We start from the raw sequence: 27485 nt of genomic DNA on the forward strand, positions 1-27485 counted from the left end.
ATATAGGCCTTTTAAAGCGCATTGGTAACCATATACATCTAATCCTGTAATTGGTAATTCCGTACAATTAATGACAAAGGGGTGTATCAAGGTTAGCCTGAGAACTCAAGTAAGCAGGACAATTTATACTTACATTAATAAACCAGGGACCTCTAGACCCTGGTGAGAACTCAAAGACTCCACCAGGGTCATCATTCTCCAAGATGACAATCTCCTGGCTGGTGAAACCAGGCGTCAGAATCTGATTTTCTACGTTTGTCCTACAGCATAAAAAAATAAATCTACAGTTACACTAAACGTGCCACTCTCCACTCCATCTCCTTGATGCAGTACACATATGCTGCACCATTAAATTTCATACTATCTGATTTACATTTTCCATTCACACCCAGGAATAAATAACATAAGTGTGGAAGGTTGCATCAGTGACGTTCACATTTGCGGTCGGCCTTCTCCGAGACCTGTTTGTACTAGCTGCTCCCCTCTAGCAGCAGGGGGTCCAATGTTAACTGAGCTTGGCTGGGGCTGAGCCAACCCTGGAAGCCGCAGATAATTAGTAAAATGGTAGACAAAGAGCAGACAGGGAGCAGTGTAGCAAACAAATGCATTCAGGGGATGCACTGCATGCATACAAACACTGATGTCTTTACAGCAGGACATAAAGGAAGTGGGTAAATGAGGTGCTAAATGAGAAAAGCGCACAGTTCTGGGCCCAACTGTTACACATGCACACACACACACACACACAAATGCACAAACACCACATGCACATGCACGCACGCACACACACACACAAAAGCACAAACACACAGACAGATGATTTGCATGCATGCACACAGGCCCACACACTTTCTCTTTATTTCACACACCCAGATGAAAGAGACTCTCCCCCATCGAAACGTTATGGCACGGCCCAAAGTGGACCATCACACAAAGTGTCGATTCACAGCACACAAAAGGGCAGCATCTCTTCAGTGCACACTTACCCAATGTACACTACAAAGCGTGTAGTCTCTACCCTGCACAGGGAGAGTGGGAGGCAACGAGAAAGAGCGTTCCCGTCAGGAATACGGGAAAGGTCTTCACTTAGACAGAATGCGGAACGGGACGCTTAAGTCACCACACTCATGTCTTAGTGCAACTGTCACAAATGTATTGTGAGGGAGCATCCTTCTAGTCTCATATGTATCGACAGGGGACTAAATATGAGGCTGAAATAACAGTCTATCAAACACACCCAAACCTTCGAGTATGTGGGCATAAACTAAACACTTAAAAGAAAACTTAACACCAATAATCCATATGAAACATCAGTATAAGGACCAAAACATCAGTGTAAAGTCCATGTCATAAATTACAGGCTCAATGATAAATATTTAGAGTGATGGCTAATTACACTTGGGAATAGAGTATACCAAACCTGTCTAAAATCAGGAGGACAGTCTCATTGATCTCCGGAATGCTGTCAGCCATGATAGTGATGCTGATGTTCGCCTCACTTTGTCCTGAAAGGAACGTGACTGAACCAGAGAAAGGTGAAAGGTCATCTCTGGTAATGTCACCACTGTTCTCGCCAGTGGTTCGCACGCTCCAGAAGACCGTAGCCTGCCCATCTGTTCCATCTCGCCTCAGAGGAAGAATGATCTAGAAAGAGTCAGAATGCTCAGGGAACCAGAGAGAAGTGTCACACCTTTCATATTTTACTCAGATGTATTCTAGTGCATTAAATCAATTGTTTTACTTAACTTTGAAATTAAATTCATAAAACACACACTGTATATGTACACTGTGACATAGAAGAGTAAGCTTAATCTAATTAGGAAGTGAATCACAGAATTAAGATCCCTGTGTTTTTAGGATCCACCCTCTTATGTCACAGAGCTACAGTGCAGTAGATGTGATACCGTGCTGGCGTTTGACTCTTCCGGTTCTACTGCCACCACCGTCTGGTTGCTGGTGAATCCGATCTCTCCGTTGGCGATGTCAGGTGTGATAACAAGGGAAATGTTGATTGCCCCTCCAAAGCGAGGGCTGATGGAGGCAACCGGAGGACTAATGTTCACCAACTGTACACTGTCCAGCTGAGGAGGAGACGACAGACACCTTTCAAACGCAGTGATGTGAAAACAGAAAATGTCAAGGAGACTTGATAGATACATAATTCAATACAAATGATAATTCAATACAAATAATATCAGTAAAGATTAACAAACACACACTATAGAAGTAATTACATGAAAAAAAATATGGATGGAGTTACTGGGAATTTCTAGGTATAAATCTATAGCCCACCTCAATTCAAACATCCAAGGCTTTGAAATAAGTCTATAAGAAATATGCAATTCAAATGCAGGTATCTTGCCAATGGCTAAGTATCCTTCTTGGACTTTGAGAAATTTGCGGTTACTTCTATTTGCTGCCTATTAGTTTTCAAAGACATAACATTAAAGTTTGAATCCAGGACTTCAATAATACATGATATATGAGTGTAGAAGGCCGTAATTAGGTAAATAGTCAATGAACTGACTGCTCTGTAATATCAATCGGCATGTCTTGACAGTGTGTTTACACTTGACGTCATTCCCACAGCAAACGGACCACATGACCCTCAGATCGCCCTGCATCTCCAACATTTAGAAGAATCTGACAACCCATCCACCTTAAATGGTGTGGGAGCCCAAAGAACAACTATGCTGAACATGAAACTGGACCAGTGGAGACTGCCTCATACCAGAAATGTATTTACCCGAGACATCCAAGTCTCTTTCCCATGCTGGACTGGGGATTTTACATGATATGAGTAGCTTATAATAAAACAATATCCCATGTCTCTTACTAAAGCAGGGGAGAGTTTTCTCTGGGATATCAGAGCTGACGGAGACTCTGGGCCCTGGCTCCAGCTTTAAGTATAAGAGATGTTATAGATATGTCCTGTAATGCCTGAGGATAAGACCAACCTCAATTCTCAGGCAATCAAATTATTGCATAATCGCATCCTTGTATAAATCCCATAACACAGTAATACCTTGAAGGAGCAAGTTCTTCCAGAGGCAGAGTCGGCAATTTTGAAGTACATTATATTGAGTTACACCAGACTGAAGCTAAATAATGATGGAAGGAGATACATTTTCTCTGTTCATGCCCAGATCCTTTGTATGTTATCAATAATGAATAGCTACAGGAAGACAATACGCATTTTGCAGAGGTGGTTTTGGAGGTACACTGCTTAGACTTGTTGCTCAATACTGAGCAATACTGGATGCAGGACTAAGCAAAACCACTGAGCTATATGTCAATGCATAATACAACCTCAGTTCTTTCCCATCCCACAAAAATCCATTACAAAATTTTCAAAACATTTTTCAAGTCACTAGGCAGCTTTAAATGTGAAGAGTGTGATATATAACTTAATTCGGGCAAACATTCATTTGATGACATTAACCTTGACTGAAAGTGATCAATACAAAGCAGGTGAATATCAGTTCTATTAATGATCAGTTATGAAAAAGTGGTTCAGAGTTGTTTGCTTCATAACATGCTGGAGTCCTTGAGTGCTGTCTCATGATCACCACATCATGCTAACAAAATCTTAAAATATTCCCACATGGTGTGTCCTCTCAAGTAAGCCCCTTTCACTGCCAGTCTGCTGCATGCATATTTGTGTGTGTGTGTTCTGTGTCTTGTCTGTTTCCCTAAAGGAGCTCTTGAGCGGTTTCATCTTTGCCAGGATTTTCCGTGTTGTTTTTTTTTTCATAGTGTCCTTTGATGAAGGGGTCATTTGTTTGTAACACAAATCCTGTGGCAACAAGCCAAACCCCTCACATCACCATGGCTCGACTGTTAATTGCAAAGCAAGCTAATAGAGAGACTCTTGTGCTAAAAGACAATAAACTGTTAGGACACTTGAGGTTATCCTCACAGGTCTAATGGGAAACAGGACAAACAAGAGGACAGAGGAGACAAGGTTCGTGAAGTATAATCGCAAATGAACATGCAGAACCCTGAGGTGCTCCACCACATTTTTACACAGGTAGAACGTTTGCAGATGAAGGGCTTGTTGAAAAATTGAAGTACCTTTACGAGAAAGTGGGCCCCATTCTGCAGAAAGGCATCGTTGCATATAGGCAGGTTGAGCTGGACCCTCGACTGACCAGAACCAAACAATAGGCTGTTGGTACTGGAGCTGTTCAGCACGCCATCCCGTGCCCTCGCTGGGTCCAGGAGCCCGGCGGGGATGTAGAGGGCTGTGAGGTCCAGGCGCACATCCCCCCATGTGCCTGCCTCACGCAGGAAGCTAAGGGACAGGAAGCGCCTCACGGGCTGGCTCTGGATACTCTGGCTGTCGCTGGAACCGAAGCTAAAGCGGCCATAGACGTCGTCGCTGTCCTGGATATAAAACACCATCTGGGGACAAGGGTGAGCATGTTGAGGATAGCTCATCTAAACATGGAAACATCTGTCTTCAAACTTATAGGAGATGTTTGACTATGAAGCACTCCTCGACAAAATACTGTTGTTCTGACTAAGCGCGTTATAGTTGTGGCCGCTTGCCACAGGATAAGATGGTAATCATGTCCTCAGTAATATAGTCTTTAGTGTCTAGACTTTCTGATGTTTTTCACAGCTGCAGTGGGTCTTCTTCTCCACACATTACCATGGGTATAACGTAAGGCCATCTGTATAACAACTTGTACAGAACTAATCTTAGCAAGCCTTCCTCTTTCATTAAACCTTGCAGGCAGAAAATAGCATTCACAAGCCACTTTATTATCCCCTCAGGCATGTATCCAGGCATCATCAAGGCGAGAGTCTTCCGTCAATATTTTTCTTTGTGTTTTGCGGGGATGATTTTTCACAGCTAATTTATGGATGCCTGACATGTACAAACTGTAATTCCTCTTACTGCCTTCAGCCCTCACATGGTGCTGAGTCAAGCCTTCTTTGCCACATGTACAGCAGCGCTCTGGAAGACCGCTAGTTGTGAGCTACTACATTTATGCACCGGTGGTGCATAAGGGCTTAAATGTAAACAAGGGCTGGGTCTACCCACTCCTTTCGCACATAATCAGGATGTAAGCCTGCTACGGAGGCGTTACCCAAGCCAGAGCTGTCGCTCGCATGCTAAGCCTCTCCGGGTGCTCTGTTCTCCGCCACGACCACATGAAGGGAACAACCAGGTGACACTTAACGTGACCGGCGTCGTGCTCATGTTGCTGTGCCAGAGAGCCACACATGGTTCTGTTCAGACCACATCCTCCTGCAAGCGGCGAATGCAATCCAGATGACACATGGGAGTGGAGATCTTATCTGAAAGCAGATTTCTGCCCCGACTAATGAGCAACTGAGTTGTTACACTGAGGGGAGTCTGATCCTGGGTCTGTTCTTTGGAGCAAGCATTTGCACACTGCTGTGAGAGGTCCAAGGTGGTGCTTGCTGCCTTCTGTCACGGCTTCCTCCTCCCACCCAGGATGGGGTAGTCTTACCACCTGGGATGCGAGCCACAGAATAAACCCTGGAAATCCCCTTATGTGTACAGAGCCATTATAATTCTTTTGAACAAAATTCCTGCTTTTTTATATGACTTATGTTCATCCAGTAAGATGCATAATATAAGAAGCGCCACATTTGGTCCAACCAAAAAACAAGGTGTAGTATGAACACCCTTGAAGGTCCGTCCACCATCGTATATTATACACACATTTGACATCTTCCCTCAATCTAAAATTACTTTTTCAAAGCCTTAACCCTCTGAAGTCTAAGGGCAGACCACATGATCAGTGTGACCTCACCTCCATGGGATCATCCACTTCAGCGCCTCCCAGAACAGATGCAGGAATCAGTCTGAGGAGGTAAGCCTCTGCCTCTTCAGGGAGGTCATCCTGTGTGATGTTCAATTGCAGCACGGCAGCCATTTGCCCTTGAACAAACCTCAGTGTTCCAGAGGCTGGGTACAAGTCATTGGAGACAGCCGTCCTATCTGTGGAGTTCCGCGTTATAGTCCAGTTCACTGACACGACACCATGGGTTCCTCCATTTCTCACAATGGTGATGCCTTCGAACCTTATGAGGGAAAGCTTGTCTTATCACTTTGCCTCTCTCCTGTGATATTCTCTATCCTCTATCCTTATTTGAAACAGCTATACAGAAGTGGCAGAAACACAGTATTTATATGGTACAGGTCAGTAGAAAAGCAGGAAGTGATAACCTCCATATAATCTGAAATCCACTCACCTCACAGTTGTATCTTCATTAATTATGACCGGCTGTGTTGGAGGCGGACTGCTGATGGACAGCACCCCATATGGCTTGTCATTAGGCTCAATAGTCACCTGTATGACACTAGGAGACAACAGCACAGCATCGCCCACCAGCGTCTCCTCCAGAAGTACGACCTGAAAAAACTCTGCGATTTCCGGAATCATGTCGTCAATGATGACAAAGCGCAGAACCCTCTCGTGAATGCCCGGGGGAAAAACCAGAGTCCTGTTGGACTGCTGGTCCACAAAGTCTGCCAGCGAGGCACTCGCTGACCCAGTCCCTGTGACTATGGCGTATGTGACAGACACCTCTCTATCATCTGAGCCGACCAGGAGGCCATCATCTGTTCTGCCGCGGGTGACGGTGAGATTTATGGCCCCGACACTTTCAGGCACGGCCAGCGATGGCTGGGAGAAGCGCACAGGGGCGTCATTCCGGGAGATTCTGATCGGCACGCTGCTGCTGTTGGGGTTCAATAAGGCCCCCCCTGTCACTCCTGTCAAGCGCACGATAAAGGTCTCATCATCTTCTGGAATCTGGTTTGGAGAAGAAGCAACATCAGCAAAGGTGTTCATCTCTTAGTCATAGCAGTTGTTCAGCTCCAAAGGGCCAATATTGAAAAGGATTCAATTTGCTCTACATTTGATCTAATTTTAATGAACATAATTATATTGGCAGCAGGGACTTGATCTTAGATCATTATTCTTACATGTTTAATAAATAAAGGTCAATGAAAAGAAACATCAAGGCAATAAAAAGAACAGTACCTTATCATCTTGAATAAGTATATTGAAGACCACAACTGCCATGCTAGGAGGAATAGTGAGATTTCCACTGTCTGGACTGAGGTCCTCACTGGCTGGGTTTGGGCCTCCAACAATCTATAATTTAAAAACATTCACATTATGAGGGTACCTTAACAGAATTTAAAGTACAATTAAAACTATATTAAACAGCAATGTTTCATCATACACCTTCCATGTTCTTTTGTGCAAACCATCTAGAGATATGAAAGCCAGACTGTGAGGCAGAATTCCTGGCGCTCACCTCGAAATTCACAGTGACTGTTCCATAAGTTCCTTTCTCTCTGATAAGAGTAAGAGGCACATACTGGCTTCTGCCCTTTGGCTCATCCATGGTGATGAGGATGGTCTGGTGGGAAACACGGTGCAGAGGTGGCCATTTAACACAACCCCAGGGGCACTCATATCACTTAACTGAATGCTCAACACTCAACATGAGTAATTCACACTGGATACGGGATAATGGATGTGGATGACCCATGAAGTGCTCAGACAGTCCGACACAGAGTAAGAACTCAACACAACATTGCAAGGTGAGCAGAACATGTGAGTGGAGCATGATTTAAAAAAGAAGAGGTGTTGTTCCATAGGTGGGGAGGTATAACACAGCTGGTTCTCATGATACAATCTAAACGTCTACTGACAAGTTAATCCACTCAGTAAATTGCTCATTTGTGTATTTTTTAATCACCCGGGTAACCCAACAGTCACTTTAGACTCTAGACCACCTGAGCTACCCTATAGTAAAAGCATTCCACCCCCAGCCCCCAGGCCCCATACCCCTGCCTCCAATTCTCATTTCCTCCCTCCCCTCCCCCTTATGTTTGATTGCCCTTCAATAAACATGGAGGAACAACTATGGACAGCAGTCACCTGGGTAACTCTCTCAGTAACACCCCTGAGCAAATGTCTTCTTAGATTATACCATTTTGTCACCCCGTATTAATATATTCAGTGTATGAATGCAGAGTTAATGGCATATAGTACATTTAATATTGAGCGATATCTTACCGAGTTGAAGGATATGATCCCAAAGGCATTATCATTGGACAGGATGGTGATCATGGCCGTGTTTGGAGTCCCTACTGTCACACCATTTGAAGAGCTCTGAAATAATAGCGCTGATTCATTTTACAACGTCAAACTTGTACTTGGGAAAACATGTCCTGATGATGACTTAAAAATCTAACAATTCTGATTTTTAAAAAAAAGGTTTTGGTTAGGTTTACATATAAGTCTAACAATATTTAACTAACAATATTTAACAAAACAGTAGATTTGTGTGTGTGTGTGTGTTTGGGGGGGGGGGGGGGTCAAAGGGAGGTAGAGATAAAAAGGAGACCGTAAAGAAGAGCGAGCAAGTGGGAGAAAGGAACGAGCTGTGTGCTGAAGCCTTGTGGAGGCCCTTTTCCTTCAGTCCTAGTCTCACTGAGCCTTTCGCCCCGGACTCTAACAGAGCTTTCTTTCACACTCTTGTTGCAGCAGTCATGCAGACACAGTATACACACGCTCAAACAATTGCCTCTGCTGGCCGTGACTGAGACCCAGCTCAATCGCAGCACCACCCCAGCCCTTCTCAAGACCCCCCCCAACCAGCCAGCCATGCCCGCCCACACACTCCTAAGCAGGGGGGCTTTTATATGGGACGGATGCATGGAATGATGGTATGTTCTGTTAGATAACACTGGCAGCCAGTTGCCTGCAAACGGAAGCTCGAGGCCCACGTTTCGACCGTCATCGGCGCGAGCTTCTGGTGCCAGCAGACCTTTGCCTTCTGTAAGTGCCTCCATTCTGCCCCCTCTGTGCCAGTCTGAGGCTCATTTGTCAACAGCCGACAAGCCAAGCACGAAGCTGAGGCTCAGTGCCATTAATCAAACCCTGACAGCAGCTAATGACACCATGGTGACCAGGGGCCTATGGTGAGATGCATGCGGCCCAGGGAGCAAATATGTGAATGCTTTCCTTCACATCGCAAACAAAATTTTGCTCCAGAGAACCCTATGGAACCTTAGGGAACTAACATGCATTTTGCCTATAATGCTTCTGTGAGCTGACATCATATGTTAGAGGTCACCTCCAGCTGTGTCGTTAGGGGTGAAAATGTTCAGCATTTCTAGGTTTTTTTTTCTGGAGCTTTTGCATGCTGTTGGAAGATTCATTCTGTGCCAGCGCTTTTCTTATAGCGATTCACTGCGCATAATTTCCTTTGGATCTTACGGCCAGGAGAGTCGTGTCTGTCACACTGGGTTTCTTCCAACAAAGGTGACACTTAATGCTGTCTCACAGTAGCATGGCCTAAACCGGTGACAGGGGCTATAGAGGACATCAAAGGGCACGCCAGGGCTTGTGGGTGTTTTAGTCGGGGCTGAAAAGGCAAGGGGAGGTCAGAGCATGTGTTCAGAACTACTTGGGGATTCTCCTGTTGCAGACCAGTGCCCACAAGTGAGCTCCGTGAAGCACTCGGTCAGGAGGTCTGATGAAATAAAAAATCGAAACAGAACCAAGGTGCAAACATAAAGACATACTGTCCATGCATCAAATGTAAAAAAAAAAAATACAACTGCATACCTCCTAGAGAAAGTGATGGTGATTTGAGCTAAGTGTAACCACAGGACTTAATCCTGCTTTATTGGAGAGACGGAAACATGTCAGATTTTTTTTTTTTTTTGCATTTGTTTTCACCTGGAGTCGGAGGATAAACACAAAGGTCTCATCGGCCTCGGGTAAGTCATCATCCTTCACGGCGATGAAGACGGTCTTGTTGGCCTCAGTGGACTGGAGAAAAGCAACGGCCGTGGTGGACTCAAAGTCTCCGGTGTCCTCACCCTGCAGCTACATGGCCAGAAAACCACACTTTTACTACTGCCACATTCAATTTCAGGAGAACTTGATTCATTACATCCCACTCACTGTTTAGGTAAGTATTCAGGATGAATGAGGAAAATCACCAATTAGATGGAAATGAATCCATATACCACAACACCTGAATCTATAGTTGAGCATGCAGGATATATTGAAAGGAAGAAAAAAACATTTGGACTGGACACATTTGCACAATTCACTGAAGCACCGTAGTGTTTCTGTAAGGATAAAATCCTTATTTTCCTTAAGCTGTCCCTCTGGTCCCACCATATGCTATGCCTCGCCTGGTCTGTTGGTCCTTCCTCTGGGCCCTGGGACATGTTTCTCAGAATGAGTGCCACAGAATCACAGATGCTAAGAAGCATGCATGCTGCATATTCAGAGATACATGAGTATACAGATGGCAAAGCAGATGAGTAAGCGCAAATATGTAAATGACATATAACTGCAACATGTGCAGACATAATAGAAATTGCAGTATCAAAAATGAGACTGCCCTCTGTCACTAGCTCAAACCATATTTGACATGGTCCTTCACCTATCTAAGAATAGATATGCTAACATGACAGAGGAGAGATCTTTAATATGGCTGGCCAGAAAAGACTCTACTGTATAGAAAAGGGAGTCACATTGTAGGAAATTGCAACATCATCCCTTAACATGCGACATGCAAAATACACATGAAGTACACGCAGAGGAGGGGTGGTCTCCAGGTTCCTGAAGGCTTTCGTGACAACGATACCATCTGGGCGTGAATTACGGCTGCTGCCCCCACTGCCACCTGCATTCAAGCCACCCGCCAGAACCCACAAGGAACAAGCTGAGTGATCATCCCTTCACTCGACCACGAGAGCTGTTTGACTGGAGAGCAGCACTCAGGTACCTTAGCGTGACAGCTAGTGCTCTCTGTGGAGCAGCAGGCAGTTTTCTGCTGCTGTGCTAATTGCAGGCATATGTGCAGGGCAGTGACTATGCAAGTTTAGGGCAAGCAGATGTTTGGAGTGTGGGAGTCCACCCTGAATGCTACTGCAAGAAGCACATCTGCTTAAAACAGCTGGGTAGTGCTGTGCGTCTCTTGTTTAGCAGGAAACATCCAAGCAAAATTCACTGCACATTATTGCAACACCGAGTGCTGCTTTATGTCGTGACAACAAGTTGCCTGGCATTTATTAAACTGTGCTTCCAGTTTTAGTCTCAAGGTTTATAAATGCATTCTGACCAGACCACTCAGTTTGTTCCAGGTACCTGTTGTGTACAGCAAAGTACCTCCACCTATAAACCTACGGCTTTCAGTTCAAGCAAGCACCACCGGCTACAGCCATGGCCACAACTACATCTTGTTAAAAAAACAAAAAACAAAAAAAAAAACAAGTGCAATGTGTTTACCAGTATTAGAGCAGTAACGTTGACAGGGGAGCCGGTCCTCTCCACCACCAGACGCACGATGGCCTTGCTGCTCTCGTTCACGAAGAACACCGTCTGCCCGGAGAACTTCAGCTCCGTGGACTCTGAACTGGCAAGCCGCATGTGGAGCACCAGGAGCAGGCCGACTAGGGCCAGAAGCCCTGGCATTCCTGGAGACAGGAGACATGCAGCCACACGATAATGGAAAGGACTATGATGGAGAGCTGCATACACTGGGGGTAGCACCAAACTGGGAATGTGAATTTGAGCTGACTTTCCTAATGTAATGTCAGTAAAATAGCCTTTGTGTTGAACGGTTTGTGTGGTCTGTTCTTTATTTATATGCTGATATGTAAAAGCGCTTTAGACTACATTCCCTGTATGATAAGTGCTTTATAAATAAATGTTTCTTATATTTATTATTACGTTTATAATAATAAACGTAATAATAAATAATAATAAGGTAATAAAGAGCTTTGTTCAGTAAAATGTCTGTGAGCCGTTTTGTAACATATGGCCCTAGTAGCAGTTGCTGACAGACGGCTGGAGTGTTAGAGCCCTCATCATCATCATCATCATCATCATCATCATCATCAGTCCTGCAGGGTGACCCTTATGGCCTCTGAGTTCTCTTGAGCTTTAAGGCAGGATTTAGTCATACCTCCAATTACACAAACATCTCCATCTATCCCATAAATGCCAAAATAAGTTTGCGTGCAAGGACATGATGTCATTGCATTTATGACCCGGTCATTGAAGGTCAGCTGTATTGTGTTTGTCTGATGGGGGAAAATGGCTGTCTGCTCTCGGATGGGTGACAGCACAGTTGTCATGGCTAACAAAACAAACAGACTTGTGATCTCCCCGGTCATGTAGTTACGTTTGTTACGAACAAGTACCTTTTTTTCCCCCACCAAATTACAAGGTTGAAAAATTATACATGCTCAGAATGAAGTCATTTTGTTTTCTTTCTTTATTATTTTATTATTTCTTTCATCTGAATTACTTAGGAAAGTTGGACCTTGGAAAGATCCAGTTCTTCATATGTTCCATTCCTGGTAGATCATTTGGGGTTATTTTGGGCCGCAATGGTGTTTGGAATAAAGGGGGCTTCATCAATCAAGTGCCAAGCTAGATTAGTGTAGAGTGTCTCTCTTTAGAATTAGTGCAAGTTTGATTGTAAAACTGAAAGGAAAAACTGCATCCATAAATACAGAGAGGATTTACTTATATTTTATCACAATATGTGTGTGTGTGTGTGTGTGTGTGTGAGTGTGTGTGTGTGTGTGTGTGTGTGTGTGTGTACATGAGAGAGAAAGAGAGAGCGAGAGAGAGAGAGAGAGCAAGTATGATATGTTTAACATGCTTGTCTGTGTGTTCAAGTGTTTATGAGAGAAAGTGACTGAGTCACAGTAAGAGAGAGAACCAGAGGCAGAAGGAAAAGTGCGTATGTGTTTTTTGTTTTGTTTTGTTTTGTGTTGTGTGTGTGTGTGTGTGTGTGTGTGTGTGTGTGTGTGTGTGTGTGTGTGTGTGTGTGTGTGTGTGTGTGTGTGTGTGTTTTGATGACCAGAGGCAAGCACAGCAACTCAGCACTGAGGGGGTGTTGTGAAAGCTATCAAAATGGGATTAGCGGCTGACGGCTAGCCGGTCCATGGAGAGGCAGGACAAAGCCGGAGTAGTGGAGGGAGAAAGCCTCCCATTCAGCCCTGCCTCGCCCCAGAGCTGGGAACACCCTCTCTTTCTCTCTCTCGCACACAGGCCATGGCAGATGGGAAACCACTACCCTTCCCCAGTACATGGTTCTGGATCTACTGTCAGTCTTATTTCCCACATTTTACAGTATCTTCATCTCTAAAACCTGATGACTCTTGATACCTGAAAATTTTATACATTTCATATCTCTGATTAGCTATTGTGGCTGACATCTGACATACACATTCCCTTTCAATGGTGGAAAAACTTAGTGTATGATGGAATGGCAGTGTGCAGATTTATCTTCACTTCTTGTTAAAGGACTAAATCACCTCGTATTTGAGCTCAGTGCATGTGCTGATATTTTTGAATATATATATTCATAGCTACTTTTGTGTTGTTTTTAAGTAACCATTTCACATGCAATCCATTGGCTGATGGAAAGCAAAGTATGAATCGGCTGAAACTCGAGCGGGATTTTAGCAAAACTATGAACCCATCCAAAATAACCAGAGCCTCAAATATCAAGCAGGCTATTGCCACATATACGCACCATCACGCCAAAATCATTTTTTTTAATCCCGTCTGTGACGCTTCCTCTGGTGTGGATGCCCAACCCATCACTCATCAGCTACGTTACTGGGAATTTGCACCGAAGGCCCCTCAGTAACGATCAAGAAAGACACTGCGAGGATCTCCTCAACCTCTGCCAGCCACTCCACAGGACATGCTGGCCTGAGGCAGATCAATCGCTTTAGCAGTGACCGGGAGACCTGGCTCTGTGACTGCCCCCGGTGCGGCCCATTGTAAGACACGTCACTGGGTGAATGAGAAGAAGGACTGAGGCGGTCCTGCCAGCAAGTGAGGTCAAGATACTGTCTGCTCCTCAGAAGGAAGGGAGGCAGGTGGCGTGAGCTGTTTACTGTAGAGTAATTGGAAGGCCTTGGTGACTGTGGGAGAAATGAGAAAAGGATACAAACAAGGTCATGGCCAGTGCTTAAGGTGAATCACGGAGGAGATCTATTCAGATTCGTGCACTCCGAGAAAGAGCTTCTCTCCGCTGTCTCTCTCTTTTCTCCTTGACAGCCAAGAGACCGCTGCCACGCATTCGCAGCAGCTCAAATAAGCCTAAGATCACGCCTCATCCTCCACTTTCTATGAGTGAATGCATCTCAAGATTTATATCACCCTTCTTTTTAAGTAGCGGTGCTCTGGAATTACTGCCCCTAAAAAACACAGCCTGTGTGTCCATGCCAGGAAACTTGATTACTTTTGGTGATTAAGATGCTTAATTCAAAGGATTAGTGGATCAAAGTTTGCAGGACAATCACCGCTCTTCCTCTGTGGGGGGTGGGGGGGTGGTTGCTGGCTGAATTAACTAGTCAAAAAAATGTGAACACCTTGACACACAGAGGGGGCCTTGACCCCACGGCCCTCACGGGTGACTTGGCAGCAGTGGTCGTAACGTAACTGAGACATAAGCAATTACACTGGATCTGCTGGCTGGAAATGTCACCAAGTGTACGGTTACGACTCAGTGTGGAGAACAGTAGCCGCCACTTGGGTTACCTCTGCAGGATCTGTGATCTTAACATCAATTATTTAATCAGTAAGTCTTCACAGCCAGTGCGGAGGGACCAGTAGTGTGTATGCATGTGTATGTGTATGCTGCAAGATTAGACTTCAGGTAGTGTTTGTGTGTGTGTGTGTGTGTGTGTGTGTGTGTGTGTGTGTGTGTGTGTGTGTGTGTGTGTGTGTGTGTGTGTGCATGTACTTGTAAAGGAGCAATGCGCACCCTGAAATCAGAAGGCTTCCACTGGGTATGTGCATGTGTGTGAGCATGATGATGTAAGATGCCACACTCTGACGTCATGGCAGTCGTGCAAATTTTGTCCTCATGCTTAAGGAAGCTCGGCATACAGCCATGATCCTTCCAATTACAAGAACTAATGCCATACAAATACTGCAGTTTAGTCACACCACGCTATGATTTTGATTTAATGACAATGTTTGGCGGAGTCAAAATGACAGGTCTCCCTGCTGCTGTAAAGATGTGTCTGATGAGGCTGTGGTGAGGTCTGGCAGCGAGCTTTCACAAAGATCACAGCACAGGCTGTGTCAGTGGAAGTTAACTCATCAGAAATCCTGACACCTATGTGAGATCTGTCTGGCGACAGTGAGACTCGCAGTCAGAATGCTTGCCACCATTTCTCACGGCCGGCAAACAGAGCAGAACTTTACCGAGAGACGTTCCACACCTCCAGAAGAGCCTGAAGGAGAAACCACGATAAAACAGAGAATAAAACAGAGTAATGCTTAGATAGCCACAGCAAGACCATAGAGAGACCACGCTACCCAGCATCAGGCATAACTTGGCTTTACCACAGTCCGTTGCTGACAGTTAACCGTTACACATGTCTCTTAAAGTTATACTGGTCTAAGCTGAGCCTTTGTGACTCAGCGACTGGATGCTGATCCTGATAGAGCCGCTTACATGTGTCCCTGATATTGTATCACATTGATTAGAAATTAATGAGAAATAAGGAGACTCACATAACCAAAGGCTGTAAGCATGGCAAAGTGGTTAGCCATGGCTTAGCCTGTTGAGGTGGCTGGTACCTCGCTTGCTCCGGGAATATGTGGAGATTTTGGAAAAGGTGAAACAAAGTGTTCGGAGGAACTCATCTCCAGTATCCGGGAGACAGACACAAAAGTACACAAGCACCATTTGGGTAGTCTTAGGTTTAAGTCACAGCTGTGCAATGAAGCGTCCATCCCAGATAGCACAACCAGCCGTGCTCTCGCTGAGTAAGAAGGGTATGGTTCACTTCAATATAGGAAGGCTTTTTGCTTCCTAACTCTTGTATACAGAGCGTAAGTGAAATACTTTCATTTCCAGACATGGCACGCTCTGCTGCCTCAGTAACCAGCCTCTTACAGGGGCTCTGGGAACCTTCAGAGATGCTGTCCGTGTAGGGCCCAGAAGCCAATAATTGCCAGTCACGTTGCCTCTAAATTATTTTTAGGCAAAGCCACTGTCTTGGACATCTTGTGGTTGGGGAAATTAAGAAATTAAATAAGTGGCTACTGCTACAGCACAGGCCTACATCATTAGCCCTGAGGAGAATTTTTTGAAACCCGTGAGTTTTCATCGGTTAGACACTAATTTGGCAAGCCCTGCCCGAAACTTTCATATTTTTGGAATATATCAAGAACCTAGAATTAGAGTGCAAGTACATAAAAAAAACCCAAAGTGTTTGTGAGTGCATTTATGTGTGCCTGTGTGTTTGAAAATGAGGGGTGCCAAGAGCTTTGAGTGGGAGCAGATGCCATTCCATCTGACGGGCATAAGGAGCACGGAGAGCAAAGCGGAAAAGAGTGAGCCCTCTCCCAGAAACAGCTCTGCCACGTATCGTACACTCTCCACCTCCTCTCTAAGGAGCGAACGCCAATCAAGCCTGCGTCGGCCAAAGAGCAAAGGAGGTGGTTATGGGGGCGGGGGGGGGGGGGGGCGGTTGTCGAAGGTATTGTCTCAAAGCTGCTCTCGGCCCAATTCGACTTGTGCCAACGGCATCCCTTGTTCCCGAAAACATAATGACTTCTCTTAGCACTCATTTTGTGGGGAGAGAATGGAATCTATTGAATTTTACGTTGCAAATGTTCCCGGGGCCTTGGAGTTCCATGACTGATTGGCTATTGCACCAAACAATGCCAGGAAGGGAAGGGAAAAAATGCTCTTATAGGATTTAACAAGGGCAGACCTCTCGAATGGCAGACTGGAGCAGTAAAAAAAGCAAATTACAAAGCTTATTACTTCATCATATATAGCCAGCAGAGCCTGGCTGAAATGCTAATTGTCTTTCTTTGCAGCTGCACTGACAGAAGTGAATGGTGTGGAGTGTGTGTGCATGTGTGGTGTGTGTGTGTGTGTGTGTGTGTGTGTGTGTGTGTGTGTGTGTGTGTGTGTGTGTGTGTGTGTGTGTGTGTGTGTGTGTGTGTGTGTGTGTGTGTGTGTGTGTGAGAAGCAGGGGCGTAGAAACAAACTCTCAATTCAATGACCACTGCACAAAAACGTGCCCAGCCTTTTTTTTTTTTTTTTTTTTTACAGGCAGTTTGCTGTTGTGTTCTTTCTTTTCTTGCAACATTGTTTTTTTCTCACCCCCCCCCCCCCCCCCACACACACACTTTTTTTGGCCATGCAGCCCAAATCAAACCCCCCATTCAGAGAGATAGGTCTCATTCTCCTGCTCTATCCCCCTCCAAGATCCCTTTAGCAGAGGGCAGAGGAGAGATGTGGGAAATTCCTCTCTTGGCCTCTTCAGTCTATCGAGTCTGGCAGCCCTGGGACAGATGGCTGGATTGAGGACAGAAAAAAAAAACCATGCGAGTAGAGCTCAACTGACTTAGAATCAAAAGCTAGGATAACCTTTCCTCAAACGAGGAATTAGGTCCGCACTCCTTCAATGGGCCTTTGGAACACCATGACCTGTTTTGTTGTTCCGTTTGACTAAAAGCCATCACTGACTTTCTTCTTCAATAGATATGGATATTCACTGTCTCGGTTCTGTTAGCTTTTGTTAGGGAAGGCTGCGGCACTAGATTCACCATTCACTGGTCAGCAAAGGTCTTTGCATGATCCCCGATTCAGTTCAATTCCCTCCACTTCAGAAATTCTTTCACCATGACGAAACACAATGGGGAGGAACCTTGCTGGTGGTGGGAACAAGAAAGAGCCACGGGGGAAAGGAGGGTGGGAGAGAGACATAGACAGAGAGAGAGAGAGAGAGAGAGAGAGAGAGAGAGAGAGAGAGAGAGAGAGAGAGAATCACTGTGCATAAAACGGTTGCAAAGTAGGACATAGGCAGGAACAAATACACGGACTGTAGGCAAGTTCAGTTCAGCTTAGTGCTATAACTGATGCTCTCCCCCCAGTACAGGTATGATGACAGATGCTGCCGTGGCAGCACAGAACTTGCGTCTGACAAGCAATCGTTTTTGGAGACACGGCTCTTTTCTCTGAGGTGGTCAATGAGAAACCAAAGGGACAGGGTACTACATATTGGGGTTAATAGATTTGTGGCTCCAAGGGTGAGAAGCCTAAACCTGAAGTACTAGTATTACCTTCTGTCTCGGTCACAATAATTGGCTAATGACAATTGAATAATGACAACCTGAGTCCTTGTACCAGGGCTAGGGAAGAGATGAGTAAACAAATGGAACTCTGGTAATCTCATAATTGTTCACCTAATTTTTTTTTTTAGGATGCTGCATTTGACTCCTCTGGGAAGGAGAAATTCCTCTTGAGCCAGTTACAGCTTATATTTGACACTTTTAATAATGTAACTGTATACTCTGTGTATGGACTTTCATACCACAAAACGTGGGGAAAAAAAAGATTCCCAGAAATACGAGCAAGATCATCAGAATAGTTTGTGGTGTGGATCCGTGCCCTGCGTATCCGCTGAGAATAAGCGTGTGCTGAATAGTCGAAAAGGACGGAGGACGATGGAGAATGTGCAGACTGATTGTGCGCTGGGGGACACGGCTTCATTCCCCACCCAGCGTCTTATGTTCTGGCCTTTACGAGACAAAACAGGAGGCCGCAGATCAAGTCCAGTACTCCAAAAAAACAGAATAAAGTCTATTTACTGGGACTCAACTTCATTTTATGGAAATGATGAATATTAAAAGTTTAAGGCTAGTTAACTGATTCTGAATGGAAAAGGACAGAGGAAATTGCAAGTGTTCATAAGTATAGGGGAACTTCAACCAAGAATTATATCTGATACTTTTATGTCTTGAAAATGTTCTAGATTTTCAGTTTCAATAATTTTTCTTTCTTTTTTTTCACCACCAATGATGGTTTGGCAAACTAGATTACAAACAGATACACATATCCATCAATTTATTATTTCATTAATTTGTCAATGTTAATAATTACCCCTAAATATATATTTTAAGAAAACAAGAAAATGTTTTGTTTAAGAAATAAGAAAATTAAACAAACAAGCAAACAAACAAAAGACCTAATTTTCTAATGTATTCCTCTTGTGATTTGGTGCAATGTTGGAGGCAGGACAAATTGATCCAATTTTTGATTTGTTTAAAAACAGGAAACTGCATCAGCGAAACTGCATCACTAAAACATGTTCATTGGTTGTATTTGTTTTAGTTACTGTTGCTAGCTCATTCACTGATTACCAACATGAGGTGCATTGCTGTTGATAGAAATTTCTACTGAGGGCAAAAGTTAAATTTCATTGTCACTCATTTCCATCAAGCGACTCAACTTTTTGTGCCAGTTATGGCTTTAAGCAATTCAGCACTCTGATTTTGGCGTAAACTGATATGGCACGACAACACCGTGCTCAAAGAATGTTTTTGTCCTTTCAACCGAGGCATGTTTACAGTATCTGTGATATAATTTTTTTGAATTAGCATTAAGAAATTATTTACATAATTGATGTAAAAACTGCAATCGCATCCAGTAAATACCTAGAAGAGTTCAAAAGAGAAATAATAAGTGAAATGTCCCTTTAAGAGATCACTAACGGTAAGGCAAAGAAGAGATGAGGCAGGAGAAAAAAGTGTCCACAAAAGTGCATATTGGTCTCCAGAAAGGTCAAAGTGTATGGCACATTAACCGGCGACACACGTCTGTAGTGAACTCTCTGGCACACTTGTGGCAGACCATATGACAAATAAAGAGACCTCAAGATTGCTGCTGGATGTTACTGAGGCTTCAGAATGTCCGGCAAAACTCCCACTTTTATGCCAGAACAAATAGCTACTAAAACACGATACTCTGAACAATACGTCAGCATAGCACTGAAGGAGCACACCAGCCAGTCAAACAGACTAAACAGTGATAGAAAGAAAACACTGTATGTATCTTTAGCATAACCATGGAGAAGAATTCAGAAGCATTGTACGAATGACACAGTTCTGAAACCAAATGATACAAAGCTATATGAAAAAGCATACACATGTACTCCTTAGATGTCTTAGTGTGGTCAAACATCTGGCATCTCCATTCTCCTTACAGCTTATGTATAAATGTGATAGCCAGACTATCAATTACTGCACTGTTGGCCACAACTAAATAGTTATGACTTTCTAGTATTAAAGAGCTTTACTTCAAGATTTTGAAGACATATGTCTTTGAGCTGTAGAACGAAAACTGAATAAATGAATGAATGAATATTGGATATTTTGGGTAGGTATACATATGTGAAAAGGTAGAAAAATGTTTGTCAGTAGTAAAATAGTCACTAACCAGTCTGAGACTATTTGACCTACATGTAATCTGAATTAAAGCTATGTATAAAAATATGATCAAATGTAACTGTTCTAGTAAAAAAAAACAACAACAACCCACAGTGTTCAGAAACAGACATGATAGCACTAAATGTTTTACATCTTGATGAAGAAATATAAAAAGCAACATCACTGTGGGGTCAGGTCATTTAGATGCGATCCTGCACAGCACACAACGCTTTGCACTAAAGTCACAAAAATGACAGTGACAAATCTTCAGGAGTCGAGCGCTCAACATTTATTATACTCTTTCAAACGAAGTCCAATGCGTGGACTCAATAACAGGACGTGCAGTAAAGGCCAGTGGCGCATTCCCAATGCGCTCCCATTCTGCTCCGGGTGTGGAGTCTTTGTGGAACGTTTTCACCAGCTGAATCCCCACTTTCTGCATGCCTTAGCTCCATGCATAGGCACTTTGTTTTAGCGAAGGCCCCAGTCTGGTGGGAAAGGAGGATCCAGATTGGAACCCTGCTACGTCAGTTCAGAAGGTGTGGAAATTTGAACCAGACCGGGACTAATGTAAACATGAAAGTCTGGTCAGTTTCTGGATGAATTCTGGATTCTTCTTCTGGGTTTGCCTTTTTTTTTTTTTTTTTTTTTTTTTTTTTTGTAAAGATATAACCTACTCTGGTAGAGAACAGATCTCGACAAGAACAAATCTCTGGTCTTTCCACAGATGTTTCAGCAAGATATACTCAAGACATTGAGTATAAAAACAGGAAAAAAATAAAATAAAATTTTCAGTACCAGCCTATTATTAATTTTGTGACTGATCAATGCTTTTGTATAGGCTTAATTTTTGTTAACTTTATTGGGATTTTTTTTTAATGTTAAAGAGATATATTGGTTATGTGGGTCAGAAATGTCAAGAATACAATATGGTAATTACACTAATCTCTACGGCCCATCTGCTAAAAGAAACAAGGGAGGTCACAAAAGTCCAATCTAACCTCCAATGAATTAGCCTCATTTGTCTTTTCTCTCAATAGGTGGTCCTACCGTATGGATAGGGCAGCTATACCCATGCCAGCATACATTTTGTTGGTGTACAAAGGGACAAGGGACGTGGGTAAAGGGCAGTGCCGCAGGGCCTGTAGGCTGTGGAAAACCTAGAAAAGCTAATAAGGAAATCTCCGCTGTCCTCAGCTCCCCTACCACAAGTTTAAAGACCTCACAGCTATCTTCTTCGCATGTATCGCTGAGCTGAACTAGCTCGGCGCAAAAGACTCGCTAGCTTGGCAGTTGCCAGTGCGCTGATGCACGGCATTCTCTTTTGTCCGAGTACACCTGCCGCTCCTCCATCACGCGCGGTTCTTGTGTGGCCCGCGTATCCCCACAGCATCAGTCAGAGCGTCCGGCTGCAGGCGAGGTCTCGGCACGGCGACAAGGAAGGTGTTCTTTACGCCTTCACGTCTTCGTTTTACGGCACACTAAAGCACGCATAAGGAGGCAGTCGACCGCTTCGAGTTATATCAGAGAGCTAGCGCACCGAATTTCAGGGAGAAAAAAAAATGCTACGAGAATCTAAAAGGGCTGCACAAAACTTATCGTGGCGTGTCTAGAACAAGTGAATACAACGAACTAAGAGGATGTTTCCTTTTGATAAAAGCCGAAAGGGCACGATGCAATTATAAACACTGAATGACACTTAGGAAAACACTCTAAAAACGTTAAAAAAACCCCAAACCTCATGACTGTATAGCCTCTTACCATGTGTGCAGCTAGTAAACTATAGTGTAATTAGTATAAAAAGACAAAGATCTTGTGGATAAATATAAGTTTTCTCAGTCCCTTCATACAAAATAGATTACACTAAATCAGAACAAATTGCTTCGTGCATGTAAATCTATACATTGACAATTGGTTTGACATTTGAGGCCTTTAAAGCGCGTCCCGTCTCCTGCGCACCATGAGAGGAGGTTCCCTGTTGTTTTATCTCAAAGGAAGCGGGAGGAGACACACAAAGCGCACTGTCCTCGGTGAGGATCCAGAAAGTAACCATGGAAGCGCTTGCCTCGCTTGTCAATAGGATGGCCTTCCTTTATGAACATTATTTTTTCCATCGTCAAGTGCCTTGTCTTAGGTGTCTTTCTACTAGTCACAAAGTTACTTTCGGGAATCATGAAATTAATTCCCTGAAGAAAAACCAAGAACGGCTTAGTCACTTGCATCTGTTACTGGCATTAAATTCTTATTGTAAATAAAAACAGAATACTGTTGTAAGAGTGTGAGTTTCTTACTAGTACAACAATAGATGAAAATAGTCGGCCAGCAGCCTAGTAAATTCAAACTGGGCGCAAAACACCAATTAATTGTCTGACTCTGAAATCACTCAGTTCAGTATAAAACATTATCGCTGGACGCGTTTTGTGCAAAGCATGAAATAAAATAATTTCAAAAAGCTACTTATGCCATAAAAAACTTTTAACTGAGACATGTTCTTTACATTCTCCCGAACTACGTACTACTCCTGAAACACCTGTTCAACATTCATAGGGTCATGCACCATATTTACCTAATAAAATGAATATAGTTGTTGACAGCTTACTCACCTAAAACCTTGTAATAACAATCCGAGGTAAACCGTGAAGGCGTCTGCGCAAGTTCAACCGTTATCGATGGCTTCAAACCAAGAGAACTGGCTTCCATATGTCTTTCACCAGATAACAGATGATGAATGCATTCTCACAAAGCGCGCCGAGACGCTTAGTCTCTGTTCAGGCAACGACGTTTCCCAAATGAAGTTTTACACTGTCAAATGTGTTATAGTCCGATTAAAATACATACGCAATTCTTACTGGCTAATATATAAAAATCGCACTTCCACGTGAAAAAGGGTGAGCGGTTCTAGGGGGGATGTTCTATGATGAATGCGGGTGAGCGCTTCTGCCATGCCGTCCATATAGGCTAGCGGTTATCCTGAATAAACTAGTGGACTTCGTAGCGCCTTGTCTGGGCAAAGATGTGCTAATCGCATTACCTCAAAGCTTGACAGATAGAGCACAGCTCCACCCAGCGATATGTCTTCCTCACCCAGCTATTTAGGACGAGTAATAGTAAATTATGTTTCTAAAAACGACCTGCGGCGCACCGCTTCTGAAGCGAGCTTTTTAGGTCTATTATGAGAAAAAAAAAAAAAAACCTTTTTCAAGTGATTATCATAACTTCGTCCACACTCAGCTAGATATCTTAGATCAGCTTTTCGCAACAGGCGAACACAGTAGGCTAATTAAACTGAACCACACAATGTGAAATCTATTCGACTTGAAATACTTTATGCCCCTAACTAAGATATTTCAGTAGGCCTATTCTGTACATATGCTTAAAAAGTCGACTTTAATTCTGCAAAGTAGATTTGCAAAAGTCTTTATTATGCAATTTTAATCTATAGTAATCACTATATTATTCTTCCAATCACTATCCAAATAAAAGTATGCATGACATCAGCGTGATTGTCTAACATACCCTATGTCCACTTTGCCCCCTGGTGGGAAGTTTCATCACCTATCCTACAGCTAAATAAAATGCAGGCCGTGGTTAACCAAAATGCTAATTTCCATTCGTTATTAAAATTATTACATTATCATTTTCACCAGAATATAATTAGGAAACAATTTTAACTGTATTTAGAATATGGGAAGTTATAAATGAGTTTACGCCTTCCGTTTAATCAAAGGCTTCATAAAGTTATTGGGTACGTATTAGTGAGGCTGAAGCTCTGTTAAAATCTGGATATCCTTGAAGGCTTAATGATATTCAGTTTGCAGTTTGTTTAGTTTCACAATAATAATACACTGGTGAAATTACGAATAAAATGATCTAAACTCATAAGCAAGATTTTCCATGGGGCCGCTTTAGACACAATTCTCCTCCCACTTTAATACGTCATTACGTCATGATTGTGTTGACGTGGCGTGGCTTGCTAAACAAAATGTACAGTCAGCTCAGTGGTTAGGGTGAAGAATGGCTTAGCTACCTAGCCAAAACAACTCATCAGGTAGATGATACTTATTGGTTAATCACGTATCATCCTTCGCTTTAGTATTTGCTGATATCATTTAAATATAAAGTCTTAGAATGTTGTTCATCGAAGCAGTTTATCTAGCTATCTAATTTACCTTAGCTATATAAACGCTAGCTAACCTAACCCAGCAGACATTGTTTCGTTACCACTAGCTAGCTAGTTATCTTTTATGCTAATGTTAAATGAAGATTGACTTTAGAAACAAAATACAAATGTCTTTTTACCTGCCTTCATTAATATTAGACTTGTAGATTCAATTCATTTAGCTAGCTAGTTATTAGCTAACATAGACTTACCTTAGCTAACCTAGAGTTACCTTAGCTAACCTAAATTAGTTTATCTTATTATTCTAACTTAACCATTAGCTAGCTAACACTAGGTTACGTGAGTCTGTACTGCTTAATGTACGTTTGACTGTTTTTAGCTAGCTATGAGCCAACCTGTTTCACTTAGCTGGCTCACTTGCCGTTGATAGTAACCGGCCAACTAGGTTACGTTCGCTAGATTTTGCTGTCAACATTTCATTGTTTAACCAGCTGTCCTTATACACACTTCGAGGTTTATCCGAGGCATAATGGACTAACTAGCTGTTAAAATTCAACATAAAGTTATATCTAATGCTGGATCTGCCAGCGCAAACCGAGAGAACGTCAGCAGAAGCCACGGTCGTTAGATATATTTTTCGTTGGGTTATACTAGATCGTTCTCTAAGGCCCAAAATCAGCTGAGGTGTTGATCACTGCTATAACTGTACCCACAAGAGAAGTTTTTCATTTATTATTTATAGGTAGAAGTAGCAAAGGTGGATGCAATTTGCACGTTTCATGTTGTTACTGGCTACATATTTAAATTGACACTTGCAGCAGCATCTAGTGTAAAGCTCATTTTTTAATTAAGGTATTTTGTATAACCTTTATCAATTGTCCATGTTTGCAAACAGGAGGAAAATGACTGGAAGAAACCAGTATAATTGCTTCCAGTCTACTACGACGGTGCAACCTACAACAGGAGGTCAAGCTTATATCTTTGGAAACAATTCTGAGACAGAGTGCTCTGAGGAGGATGGTGAGAGTTATGAGCTGCGTTCTCGAGGCAGGGAGAGGCTGCGCCGGAGTGCCTCCAGAGAACGACTGGATGACATTGTCTATGTAATGAGGGACATTAAGGATGGCGACACCCTGATCAGTATTTCTCTTCAGTATTTCTGCTCTGTAAGTCTTCAGCTCGTCTGTTGGCTTTTTCCCTTGTTGTTTCATAGATTTAAAATTACATGTGGATTAATTTGTGAATAGACAGTATTCATAGATATTAAATCATTCTGGTGATTCTCAGTGATAAATGACAAAAGGGTGTTATTTACTTTTTATGTTGGGTATCTCAGGTTGCTGACATAAAGCGGGCCAACAATCTCCTGACAGAGCAGGACTTCTTCGCCTTGCGCGCCATAAAGATCCCCGTGAGGAGGTTCAGCTCTTTCACCGAAACCCACAGCACAGCATCACATAAAACTGGCTCGCCTGGTGGCATCCACAGAGTCTCTGAGAAGCCATCATCTGGAGCTTCCATGGACTCTTCCTCCTCCACCGACAGCGTGGAGTTCTTCCTGCAGGAGAAGGACAAGGACATTGAGCTTCTCGTCAAATCCTCCAACCCCTCCCGGAGCAGCCTCAATGAGGTGGTGTCGTCCCTCAGCCCCCAGCAGCCGCTGCTGGGAGAACCAGAGCGCAGGCCCACCCCGAGGAAGGACCCCTACTACGGAGCCGACTGGGGAATGAGGTGGTGGACTGCGGTAGCCATCATGCTTGTTGTGGGCATCGTCACGCCTGTGTTTTACTTGTTGTACTATGAGGTGCTGATGAAAGCAGACGTTAGCCACCATGCAACCATGGAGTCCATCAGGCCTGAGCCAACGCGCTCCGCTGTCGGTGTTCCCGGTCCAGTGCCACAGGCCAAGGCTGCTTCTCACAAACATATGCATGCAATGGCTGAACATGGGGTGCCAGTTCTGAAGCAGGAGCAGAAAACATAGAGAGGAACTTGTCAAACCAACATGCATCAGAGTATTAGCATATAAAGCATTCCCAGAATAACTTGTTTGAGGACTTTTTAGACCATGCAATCAAAACCACTTTTGTAGTGATGAGTTTTGTACCTTGCAAGGATGAATTTAGTATTTTTGAACCATATCTCTATAGATAAAGCACTGAAATAACAAGAAATAACCTGTATCACATGAAGATTTGGTTACAGTTGAAGTGTTTCAGTACTGAAACATCTCTATATCTGCAAAACTTAGTGGAATTCTTGGTGAAACGTTTGGAGTAACACAAGTGTCATATTGGCAGAATATTTAGTTAATAATTGTCAATATTTAGTTAATAATTGCCATTTTTTTGAATAGGGTGATATCATGGAATTGCTCCAAGGTATAACCTAATCTATTGAGTAGGCACATGTAGGCAACAAATTCATGGAAGTAATATCTGGGCTAACCCACATTTTTTTTAAATAGGCATGCCTGGTGTGAGGTGTGGTATGTCTTGAGTGTTTGTTTGGTTCAAAACTATTGAATTCATTCTTTACTATGAGGAGGGATAATATGTTCACTAATGCAATGCTGGTTTAAAAATGCTATGCCATTAGGTGCAATTGATTGGGTAAACAGTGCCACTTTTTTCCTGAGCTTGGTGTGGCATGAAGTTGGAACTAGGCCTAACTGACTCCGTTCCTATAGACAGTTTCTCTTGTTGCATTTTGCACATTGTGCACGCCACAAGCTGATGTATAGCCTTGTAACTTTATTAAACTTAAATGCTCACCTTAAATGGTAAGCAAAATCTATTTTCACATTTCTGAGACCATCTATGTCTGTCTTGTCAGGGAAATACATGTAATTTATTCTATAAAATGGTCAGTTCCAAAATCAGTATTGATACTTATGTTGATAATGTAGCGCATTCTCATTTTAACTTCCCTTGTCTGCTAGCCACACTTCTGACTCCTTATTTAATTCGTGCCAGAATACAGTGACGTGAACTATTCTTGAATTTTCAAATGAAAATTAAAGTTGTAATATTCTCTCAGCTTTCACTTTTTTAATGAATTTAAGCAGTTTGTGCCTTTGG

At 43.2% G+C, this 27485-nt stretch overlaps 2 protein-coding genes across 11 annotated transcripts in view; one reads left to right on the top strand and one right to left on the bottom strand.

Moving 5' to 3' along the window:
• adgrv1 (adhesion G protein-coupled receptor V1) overlaps positions 1–23237 on the bottom strand; it is a 110412-nt gene extending 87175 nt beyond the window's left edge. For all 10 annotated transcript variants that reach the window (XM_081714049.1, XM_081714048.1, XM_035529958.2 and 7 more), the window contains exons 1-12: positions 22889–23237; positions 11310–11497; positions 9744–9893; positions 8073–8168; positions 7306–7410; positions 7026–7139; positions 6232–6794; positions 5790–6060; positions 4075–4404; positions 1905–2081; positions 1421–1644; positions 134–260 (exon numbers count right to left, since the gene is read on the bottom strand). In XM_081714049.1, the coding sequence (XP_081570175.1) occupies positions 134–260; positions 1421–1644; positions 1905–2081; positions 4075–4404; positions 5790–6060; positions 6232–6794; positions 7026–7139; positions 7306–7410; positions 8073–8168; positions 9744–9893; positions 11310–11497; positions 22889–22985 (2442 nt within the window). In that variant the 5' untranslated portion in view covers positions 22986–23237. The remainder of the gene's footprint in view (positions 1–133; positions 261–1420; positions 1645–1904; positions 2082–4074; positions 4405–5789; positions 6061–6231; positions 6795–7025; positions 7140–7305; positions 7411–8072; positions 8169–9743; positions 9894–11309; positions 11498–22888) is intronic.
• A 1007-nt stretch (positions 23238–24244) lies between these two features.
• Positions 24245–27443, top strand: lysmd3 (LysM, putative peptidoglycan-binding, domain containing 3). Its single transcript, XM_027002849.3, has 3 exons — positions 24245–24333; positions 25301–25571; positions 25742–27443. The coding sequence occupies exons 2-3, from the start codon at positions 25308–25310 to the stop codon at positions 26387–26389; spliced, it is 912 nt and encodes a 303-aa protein (XP_026858650.1). The 5' UTR covers positions 24245–24333; positions 25301–25307; the 3' UTR covers positions 26390–27443.
• Positions 27444–27485: the final 42 nt, after the last annotated feature.

This window comes from Electrophorus electricus, chromosome 5, assembly GCF_041902795.1.
Source record: "Electrophorus electricus isolate QZ-2024a chromosome 5, ASM4190279v1, whole genome shotgun sequence".
NCBI lineage: Eukaryota > Metazoa > Chordata > Actinopteri > Gymnotiformes > Gymnotidae > Electrophorus > Electrophorus electricus.